At 44.6% G+C, this 11,212-nt stretch overlaps 1 protein-coding gene across 4 annotated transcripts in view; it reads right to left on the bottom strand.

Moving 5' to 3' along the window:
• Positions 1-236: 236 nt before the first annotated feature.
• DBF4B (DBF4B-CDC7 kinase regulatory subunit) overlaps positions 237-11,212 on the bottom strand; it is a 175,315-nt gene continuing 164,339 nt past the window's right edge. For all 4 annotated transcript variants that reach the window (XM_069237927.1, XM_069237926.1, XM_069237930.1 and 1 more), the window contains exon 13: positions 237-9,574. In XM_069237927.1, coding sequence (XP_069094028.1) covers positions 7,966-9,574 — 1,609 coding nt within the window. In that variant the 3' untranslated portion in view covers positions 237-7,965. The remainder of the gene's footprint in view (positions 9,575-11,212) is intronic.

The following is an 11,212-nucleotide window of genomic DNA, read 5'->3' as shown; positions in this document are numbered from 1 at the left end:
AAGCTTGGCAAAGACAGGAAGTGACGGGAAGACAAGGTGCTGCCCAATTCGAAGCGTGTAAATCAGAGTGTCGCTGGAGAAAGCCAATGGTACGTTCAGGTAACTGTGGGGCTGAGTCTGAGCCCTTTTTTTTTTTTATAACAACAAAAGATTTCACAAGCATGCGTGCAAGTGCGTGTGCAGGCGAAACCTAAAAAGGGGCCAGGCCAGGTGGACTAAAAGGAAACATTAATGGCCGAGGTACACAAGGTTTTATTAGCACTTTATTATAACAATTCATTTAAAGTTAACATTTGGGCTTTTAAAAATCAACAACACTTCACAGTTCATAAAATATATTTGAAATGTTTACAATATATATACACTCATTGAAACAAACTACACAATAAAAAACAGCGCAGAAACAGACACAATGACAATAAAACTGCTGGGCCAGAACGAACCCCATAAATCCCCAATTGTCGGCTCTTGCTCAGACTGTACATAAACTAGCCTAGTAAACTGAGTTAATAAGAATCGCCCTTTGCTGGTAAGAAAGGCCTAACATTTAAGGCACTTTTGTTAGGCATTTCAAACGGAGGAGTGGAGTCACTTATTGTGCAAAATATACATATTTTTTTTACGTGGAGGGAGGCAGGCGAACCCATTAAATCAGATGCGCAGGGAGATGGATGGGGATTAAGGGAAGGAAACTATAGTAGGAAGATTTGATATGTATTCACTAAGTAAAAGCTATTGAAAATTCCTCAAAATACAGCATTTTCCACAGTGCGTTGCTATTGTCTTTAGAGTGCAGCTCCCCTCACACGGAATCTCTATTCTGAAACAGGCAATAGTACGGGGCCGTGTTAAAAACGGACAGTCTTTCTAACGCCTATTTGCAAGTGGCATACACGTGCAGCGATGTTGCAGTCTCCAAAGATTACAGCTATGAAACAGAAACGGTTAGAATTTAAAAATATACATTCTAAAGCCCTTCAAGGGCTCTTAACTGTCAGAAAAACGGGTTTGATTGCGCAAGAGCCAAGGATCTTACCAGTAGGTTTTAGAACTGGCAACGTGCTCTCAAATCAAGGGGCCTTGAGAGAGCCCAAAAATATGTCATCTACACCTCAGAGCCTGGACTCTCCAAACTACACAAAAAGGTATCTCACCTTTTCGTCAACTCAGTTATACAGCATAACATACCTTGTGACAAAAAAGCAGAGCTATCAAATTCACCATTAGCCAACGTGGGTTAATCTTTAGGTCAGTAATATGAAACGGCATACTTGAGAGATCCTGAGCCAGGTTTTGTCACTTACCAAAGTGAAAGACACATGTTCACAAAGCAGCAGACTACCATTAAGAACATTCAGCAGCGATGGCACAACTCATCATAGGCTGGTCTTAACAATACTTCTATTCCTTTAGACCTGAGAAGTCATGCAGGTTGCCCATTCATCTACCCATAGTGGTTCCTGATTGGACAGGAAATGCCACACGTTGATTAGTTGGCAACCCTTGCAGACTGTTGACGGTTTGCCAAGCCCCATTTCGTGCTGCACTTTAGTGTGAAGTCTGTGGTGAGAAAGAGGTGATGCAGGCTAAATGTGAATATAAAAATTACTAAAATGTAACTGCCAGGCTGATTCAACCCGATTCCTGCATTATAAACATGCTGCACACACGAAAGAGGCCATTCAGAAGCCCTTATAAACAAAAAAACGAAATCATGGTGGGTACCAGCGGACAGACCACTCTGCCTGAAATCCACGTGTACGACGCTAGGAAGAACAACATATTATGGCAGAAATCAATGGCTCTAGTGCATTAGCAGGGTAATGTTACAGCGTAGGGGGCCTTTGGGACACAGTAAGTGCTGCAGAGAATCATATTAACCGGAAGACTTCTATGATGGGAACCAGAAAGCTCTCGGCCCTTCCATTTCAGCGCACCTCGTCTGATTCTGCACCATATTATGCCAATCTTAGAGTGTCAGTCAGTGATTAAAGGCTCATCTTCTTGCGAAGACGGGGAGGAAAATAAAATAAAGTTATGAACCCTCCCCAACCACAAACCATTAGAGTCCATTAAAATCTTGCTGAAATGTTAGACCTGCACAAATCGGTGCTAATGGCTTCTGAAAAAGACAGAGGTCTCCCTTCCTTCCCCACAAACTTCCCATGAATAAGTCCTAGGAAAGAGCACAAGAGAAATGGCGCTTTGTTCTTTGTATTTTCTTAAAGAGTGAAGCAGATTGTTCCCAAATCATATCTTAAAGTGCTTCCAGCCGAACCGAAGACCACAAAACATACGTCCCTACGCACATTTGTTATGGATTATTTGGGATGGGGGTTGGTACACAAACATTCACAGCTGCTGATCCTTATGGACATTTGCTTTACCCATATTGCAGTAAAAGCACTGCCAGCATTAAGGTTGAGTGAGGGGAGCAGCTATGCCTCTAGGTGGCCTAGAGGTAGCTAAAGCAACACAAGTGCACAGCGCCCCTAAACTAATGTCACAATATTGTTCCCACTTCCTGTGTCAGGAGTCATTGCTGCAGTCTCGGAGATGCAGTGAGCAAAGAACTGGGACCACTGGAGTGTGCTGGCGGGAAGCTTTCACTCCAGAGCGCACACGCGGAGGCTTTTTGAGGCTTCTCAAGATATTCTAGGCAGTTGCCCTCTAAGCAACTGTTGGCCACAAGGCAGAGGACACCTCAAAGTACTGTGAAAGGGAAGGGTAAGGTTCTGACCTCAGGTTTAAACTACAAATTGTAAACAAGCAGCATCCAGGGCACAATACTTAAAAACATCTCCCTCGGGGACAGGAGTAGGTGCTGCTGGCCACAATGCAGAGACCTTTCTGTAAGCTAGCAGCAGCGCTGTCATTTAAAAATATAATGTGGTAATTGAGATATTTCAAGGTCATGCCAGCGCAAAACCAGCCCAGAGGGACAGTTCCACGATCATAAATTAATCACATATTTTCAAAAGGCATCACATGCTACAAGTGCCACTAAGTTGTATTCTGCTTGCTCATGTTTCTGCACTGTAATAATAATGGGCACTCTAATAGTACGGACGCATGTTGAATTGCCTCTTCTCAAAGTGCTCTCAATGTGATGAGCATTCTTATGCTTCAATGTAACATCCCAATTTGAAGAAAGCTCGTTTCTAATTCAGTAAATGTACACAGGATTCTTGAAGTGGATCATTGTGCATTTCCGAGCGCTTGAAGAGTTAGATCGACTTCAATGAGCACTGGAGCTCTCACAGCAGCTACCATAGATGTGTCACAGAGGATCGGTCCAGTGGTAAAGACTGACTGCTCTCTTCTACGCGAGGACCCACCTGAAAAATACTTTGGAAAAACGGCACCTTTTCTTGCACCTCAAGCGTGAAGGGCTTTCCTTCTTCATACGAGTTTGAAATAACCTTAACTTTCTTGCGCCGTCAGTCCTTGCCACTAGGGGAAACGAAATTTAACAAGTGTGTGTGGGGCGCGGAAAAGGTGCGTGTCTATAAATTGGTAAACTTGCCTACGTAGCAAAGCAGAAGGAAATCCTTTAAATTACAGCTCATCCTCCTTCAGTGCCCTGTATCCAAAGGGGGTGCTGTTTCAATGGAACACTCCACCTGCTCACCTGCCACCACCCACATCCCATCTTCCCTCTATATACGATCCAAAAACATACACGGAGGAGTGGAGGGAATCATCATTACACAGCTAGTAAATTATTCAGTGCTCTATGATAGACGATATTGACTGCAAGCTATTTTTATCACCGAGATGAGTTTGCATTACTGCAATGCTTTTGTTCTAATATTTTCTTCATTTGCTACAGGACCTCTTAACCCACCAAGAACTTAAGAGCATGTTTTTTTACTGAAGCACTTACAAAATCAGTAGGCAAAAGCCTAAATATTTCCATCCCTTCACAATAGCTCACTTTAATCCATGTCTCCAAACGAGATCTGCCCTTGAAGAGCCAACCAGTGAAACACGGAACGTCAAAAAGGAGAGTCTCCTTTTCTGTATTCTTGGCAGCACAAGGAGGACAGCTCATGGACCTTCACTGATTGAGTTAAGTTTACATAGATATGAAAATAAATGTTTTATACTCTTTAGGGGTGCACTGAAGGCTTATAATTAAACATTAAAAACAAAACGTTTCTGGAGACAAAAAAACCTTGCAGTCAAAATAAATCCATTATTAAAGAGATTGTACTATTGCACACTGGTCCCTTTGCATTCAGTTTGGGTTCGTTGCAGTCCATATTTTTATGTTCAGGTCATTCACCTTGCACAGGCCCCAAGTGAGGGGCAGGCGCCAGTGAACAAATCAGACCCCTTCAACTTTTGACATTCTTGTAACCCAGGCTGATGGACTGGAAGCTGCCTCTACTTTCAACCATGGGACTGCTTCTAGGATTCTTATGGTTTTACCATATTGCAGGAATTCAACAAAATGTTTACGAAGACAGAGCAAGCGCTACAAAAGTATCCCTCCTGTTTTGGGTGCATGTGTCTTCAGGTGTTTACCAACTTGAGATGGGCATTATGACGTAAGGTCACTATGGTAGAAGATTTATGATGTGAAACAGGAGTATTCTGCTTTAAGGAAGATTATAAAAGCAGAAAGGTAAGCACCCGGGATACTCATTCAGAATTTTCTTAAGCAATATGGAACGAGGGCATGGGGTACACACAAAGTCCCACCATGAGCCCAGGACATTCCTTCAGCAGTCACATGAAAGTCAACGCAGCCCGTTCATCACCACTGACTAATCAGGACTTTAAGCTTCATCTGTGCCACTAGGAAAAGGAAAATAACAGGAAGTACTGGTGTTAATATGCAAGGAGAATTTTTTCTCACTTGTATGACTGCCTCCCGAAGCCAAAAAAAAAAAAAAAAGAAGAAGAACTACGTCAAATCTGGAGGACGGACTTTGATGAATAGGTTTCAAAGCACAGGATGTCGGAGGACTTTACTCCTATGTTCAATGCTGAAGGTAAGAAAGAAATTAGTCTACAGAGCCAACTAAAAGGTCTCAGATGTGGGACACAGGTCAGAAAACCCCACCCACACGCACTTAAGCATGAACCTTCTAATACTGGTCTATAAGGCTGTGAACCCCAAAAACCAAAAAAACAATCAGATTGTCACCACAAAATTCAAGGCTGCATGTCAAGAGTATAAACAGGCGAGGATACACCACCATGGGACTAAAATGGAAGCAGGCCAGGGTAATTTTTACCCATGCATCACCATATAAAAATGATCAGTCTTAGCATGGGCTACAGCAACATGCAGTAACACAGCCTGAACAGAACGCACAGACCAGAAGTGCCCGGAAGATACAAAAAATAAAAAAATAAAAACCAATTATATATATCTATCTTCCTCCAAAACACACGTTGGTCTGCGCCCTCACGGCAGACTGAGACGGGGTCGCGAACCCCCTAATTCTTTAGCACTATGTTTCCTCCGACAACAGAAAAAACGCATCAGTCACACGATGTCTCCTTCCAAGTTAATTTATTACAGCAAAATGAACACACACATACATATATAGATATACATACATATACACACACACACCAACTGTTAGTGAATGCATCTGCTCAGTCCAAGAAGGGCTGCAGTGAGTGGAAGGCTAGTGGTGGGGAGGGGTGGGTGCGGGGTGTCCACACCCCAGCCCCAACAAAATTAATAAAACTGCAGGTTCCATCAGAGACGATAGAATATTGTTTACACTGCCGACGGTTCCCAAAGAGAGGGAAGCAGGAAAACCCTGACCATTCCTTCATACTTCAAATCTATCAAGCAACTCTCTTTCTGAATGGGCAGTTTTGTTGTTTTGAATGAATGGGTCAGTAAGGTACCTCCTCTCTATGAAAGTCACAGGGAACCACTTATTAGACACTGCCAACAAACTACTCAGTCTTTGACACTCTCCTGCAAATCTGTGCAAAAATTGTATTTGCAGTAATAGTTCTAAATGTCTTTGTGTACCAAAATGACACTGAAGTTTAAAATACCCATTTTAAAGGGCTTTTTAGACCAGCAATAAAGTACTTGGAACATACAGGTCCCTTTCTACCACTTCCTGTCCACTGTGGATGGCTTTTCATAATGATGGTAAAGGAACAGGTTCAAACTCTGGAACAGTGATAGAATACAATGTAAGTAGGTGGACACGTGCTCAGTATGAGTGTTTTGCCCTTTCTTACTCTATTTAGTTGGCCTCATGCCCCATTTAAGGTATATCCACATCGTGCCTCTGGGGTGCAACAAATGCGTGTGCCCGCCTTGTGCGTGTCAACCCCCCCCCCCCCCCAAACAATGCTATTACCAATGGGAGTGCAGATGGTTGTGCATCCCCTTCTGTAATACTTATAGCGCTGCCTCAAATGTTGCGCCAGCAGTATCATAAGAGTGTGTTCCCTCCTTTGCATGGGGGCATGGCACCATGCAATGGGGAAACACTACCTCTGCACTCATGATGTATTGTGGCTGTAGGCGCAGAGGCAAACATGCCTTCAGGAGGCGCACTTAAAGTGCGCCACAAAAAGGTAGTGTATTTTCAGTGCACCTCCTAAAGGCAGGCCTCTGGCGAGGAGGAAGTGGGGACAACCCCTTGCCGGTGGGTGCAGTCACTCACTGCACCTGCCTGCAAGGGGAATCCCTCTACCCTCCTGGACCTGCACTGTGAAACACGGAGCAGCTTTTAAAAGGTTGCTCTTTATTACACTTGAATGCGCTGCCCTCAGCAAGTCCGCGGCTGCCATGTGGGGCGGCACATCCTTTGTAAAAAGGTGCATTGGCCCCGTTTCCTTCTGGCCTCAGGAAGACAATCGTTTTTAGATAAATAAGTGATGTACAGCAATCAGTCAGCTGCTATCCCAAACCTTTACACTAAGACTTCAAGACCATTCCACGAGTTATTTGTGCGAAATACAGCTTTTAGAAGACTGCAGAAGCAAATTGGGACAGCAGCCCAAATCCTCCTTATTTAAAATTCACCTGCTGCACTCAATTTGCTTTGGCTGTTTCAGTATTGTCCAGTGGAACGACCCTTACGCCCCTAAGCCCCCCCCCCCCTTTCGTAAACAGAGTCCTTTCCTAAAATGTGGGAAGCAGCGTAGACCAGAGCTCAAGAAAAAAAAAAAAAAGGAGTTCAGAGTATCAACGGTTGGGAAACAGAAACTAGACAAATCACCGGTATTCTTAGCCTGTCTCACACGTCCTTATTGGGTTATTAATTTACACCTCATATTACTCGCCCCATCACGTAATTAGTTATCAAAAACAAATTCATTATGAATGCTGGAATGTAAACTCCTTTTGAAAAACATACAGAACTTCAGAAATATACTGACAGGCATTTTGTTGCTTCAGTGCGACAGCACAGGATTTCGCTAAAAGGCACAAAGCTGCATTTCCATTTTGCGGACTGTACGCCAGTTATTGGGCTTGATCTGCCCAATTACCAGAGGGTTCTAATGCAGAGTACGGAATGTTCACCGACATTACATTAATATGTCAAGTGCAGCAAGCATTCATACTTGCATATTTTCTTGGCGCATGTTAGGAGGTAGAAAGCGGACTGGAGGAGGTCTCTTGGTATGAGAATAAATAGAAAGGGTGAAATTCTGAATAAAGGAACGGCCTGTTGTACGGTTTGCACCAGGGCGAACGCACGTCAAAACCTGAGCCACTGTCTGGCAGTCTGTGCCGCTGGTTACTAATCAACAAATAAATACACCAGTTACCCAGCGTTTCAAAAATAGAATTCTTTGGTTTCATTGCAATGAATCAGTGTCAGCGCCTTCCTGAAGGACACCTATTGATGCTAGGCCAATGCTCGCCCTTTACATAGTCAGTAACTGAAGAGCACGAGTAAGAGCACTTTGGCCGCCTTGGAGGCACCAGAGGGATTCGAGGAACCACTAACCCTGCAGAATTATCAGTGTTCAACTGGTCAAGCCACTGAGACAAGCCTCAAACATATTGAAGGGGATACCATTTGCTTCTGTCCAACAGTTGGCATTAACAGGCTCTTCCTTGAGTACCCATTCCAACTCAGATTTTGGCTTTAACACTGAGCAGAGATGAGATTCATAGCCAGTGTCTTGCATGCTGACAGAAGTCCGCCGCAGATCCTCCACATCCAGTGTGTGCTCTTTCATGGCATGAAGACTGCCCAATTGAGAGAGCAGCTGGACATCCCAGTTTGATAAAGAGGAAACGCCCTCTACGGATGTCACGCCCATTCCATTCTTAAGACCAGATGTTGAAACCTGCCCTGTGGAGATACACAATACATCGGCAGCATCTACAGTACAAATGTGCGTGGGTGAGGCTCGCAGACGGACACCGCATCCACTGGTAAAGGAATGCGAAGGGCCTGCAGGCGACGCGCACTGCACTCGTTCCATGTGCTGCAATTCGTGAAGCACAGATCGTTCTTTTCGGTATTCTTTGCAGTACAAGGAGGATAGTTCATTCACAGCTGGGCTGTCCACACCGCATGAAAACCCCTGCTCCTTCACCAGTGTTTTCTGACCCTGAGGAGTCACAGTATCCATGTCCCACTCATCTCTACTACCAGTCAATCCTGAGGGCATAGTCGGATCAACATCCGTTCTGGGGGAAAAGCACTCCCAGTGACCTAGAAGGTGCTCATAGTGTTGAAGGTCCTTCGGCAGTGTGGGATGTGCCGCTGCTGAAAGAGGCTGCGCGGGTGCGCAGGGCATGCTGGGAAATACCTCCCGCTGCTCCACAACTGAACTTCGCATGCTGCCTGCCGGATTTCCTTCAATGCAGCTCAGCGTATGTACAGGTTTTTGCTCATCATGTTGGTAAGGAGCACCGAGTGGGTCAGGCGAACAACCAGCAGGCTCGACTGGCCGCCGTTTTAATGCTCGAGGACTGAGGTGGCCAGATCGCTTGCGTTTCTTGATAGAGGAGGAGGTAGTTTCATTCAAATCAGAGTCAGATTGCATCAGGCCTTTACTCCCTAGATGCCTTTTAGCAACATTTATTTCAAGTATCGCTGAGGGTGTGTCATGGCAAACCTTTATCTGTTCACCGATTGAAGCAGACAGTCCTGCATAACAGACTGCAGCAGGCTCTCTATCAGTGCATTCACCAGAATGATGATTGAATGAGCATACAGTATTATTCCTCAGTCTGCAGCACACACTTTCTCCCTGAGTGGAACCGGTTTGTTCAGTCCCAGAACGCTGTACTCCAAATTCTAACAGGGCTCGGAATGACAATTCATTTCTCCTCCTTGACATTTCCACTGGATAGTTCACCGTAGGCAGATGAAGACCAGAAGGGTCTACTCTGTGGCAGTTCTCCTTTCCAGCACCTGGGGCAGATATAACTGCCAAGTCATCTCGTCTTTCCAGACCAGCCATGTTCGATTTCAAGTAGTCACTGAGCAACTCCAGGCATCCATTGACTGTGGGAGAGTCTTTTATGAGCCTGAGGCCAGTCGAAGACAGTTTCACCTCTTCTGAAAGAGAGACAACGTTCTCGGGGAATCCAGCACTCACATCGTCTGCAGCCAACATTCTAAAGAAAAAGAAATAAAAGTGATCAGATGCAGCTGGTCAGAGGATACATGCTGTCAAAACTCAATTCAAGAAAGAAAAAAAAAACTTCAAATAAGAGAAAATAAGCGGTGTAAAAAGCCATCTTTTTCGAACCTTCTAACGTTGTTCTACAAGGGTACATTAAAAACCAGAGATAACCACGGACGTGTAAGCAATAATGAAACACAAGTTGCAAACATAACAGCTAGCTTCAATAAAGCAAGACGGAACTCGTTACGTTTTGTCCTAAAAATTTTAATAAGTTGTTCATTGCATTTTTAATGAATTTGCATTTTTTTTTGTTAATAACACAAAGAGGAGTAGAAAATCAAGAAGTTTCAGACGATTTTTCATCAGATCCTCACGGTCCCGTGTGGCTAGTTCTCGTTCATAGGCTTAAAGCTACGACCATTTTTAGGACGGAAAAAAACCGGAGCTGGACTGCCCCACTATAAAAACTGTAGTCGGGTCATCTTGCCACCCAAGCCATGCCTTGAGTGCCATGAGCCTGGCAATGCACTGGTAAGCTATTTAGGCAGCAGCGAAGGCGTGAGGTGCCGGAGCCGCGGCCACCACTGCCAACCCAAACATGGTGCTGGTGAGTGCAAGCGCTGCCGCACAGACAATACTGCAAGCCCTGCCTCACCTCTTAACCCTAAGGTTCCTGGACAGCGCTGCACACCAAGACTAGGTGGGCAGTTTTTTGGCATTCCACAGGAGAGGAGACAGACGAGCCTGTCTGACTTAAAGATAGAGGCCGCTTCAGAGACAATGAGCCTCCGCAAGTATGAGGGGGTGTGGAGGGTGAGTGGGTGGAAGGAGGCCTGATAACATGCAACAAATTAAGAAATAAGGCCTGACCCTCAATTTCAGCTCCCCTTAGCGCATGCAAGCTGTTTTAGACAAGCAGCTCTGTATACTAGGACAAAATAAGCCTTTGGTGATCTTGGACCTGCTTGGTGTGATACATTTGGAGGCCTTACAAATGAGTGGCCCTTCTTGAAGTCCGAGGCTGCTTGGCATGGGGCAGCATTATGATTATGTAGCCTGACTGCAGGAGATGGACACAAATGCATAGAGATCCCCATTAAGCAGGCCCCAAGCTGTATAGTGCCTAAACTAACTGGAGCATCACACTGTTTATGGCACAATGTTCTGAAAGGGGAAAAATCTTAGAGGTTATGTTACTTTCAGTGGCTTGCATAGGGAAGCTTTGTTTCGTCTCACTCAGTCCCTACCTCGAGCCCTTGGCTGTAGCCTACATGCCTCCCAAAAAAAAATAAAAAAAAAAAAAAAAAAAATAAGACAGCTGAATAGAGGATCCAGCTACTTTCAAATCGACAGATTCAAGGGACGCTCACTCTTCCTCTGTTAAAAATGACACAATGATGTTGACCAAGGAACATCTGTCTTTCCTGCACGACTAAGAGCTGAGAGTGGATTTAAAAACAGATCTAGCTACCTCGCTAGACACTCTTTGCTCAGACCTTAATGACAAACTAACATCGAGACAAGATATAGACTTTCTGAGCAAAAGTAGTCTTGATTTGGAAAATAAATGCCAGACTCTGGAACAGCATGTGAGCCAACTGGAGGGCTCTATATAACAAATTACAGT

Source organism: Pleurodeles waltl, chromosome 6 (assembly GCF_031143425.1).
Source record: "Pleurodeles waltl isolate 20211129_DDA chromosome 6, aPleWal1.hap1.20221129, whole genome shotgun sequence".
NCBI classification, from domain to species: Eukaryota; Metazoa; Chordata; class Amphibia; order Caudata; family Salamandridae; genus Pleurodeles; species Pleurodeles waltl.
The sequence above is the reverse complement of the archived record's forward strand: the minus strand, read 5'-3'. Positions and strand labels throughout refer to the sequence as shown.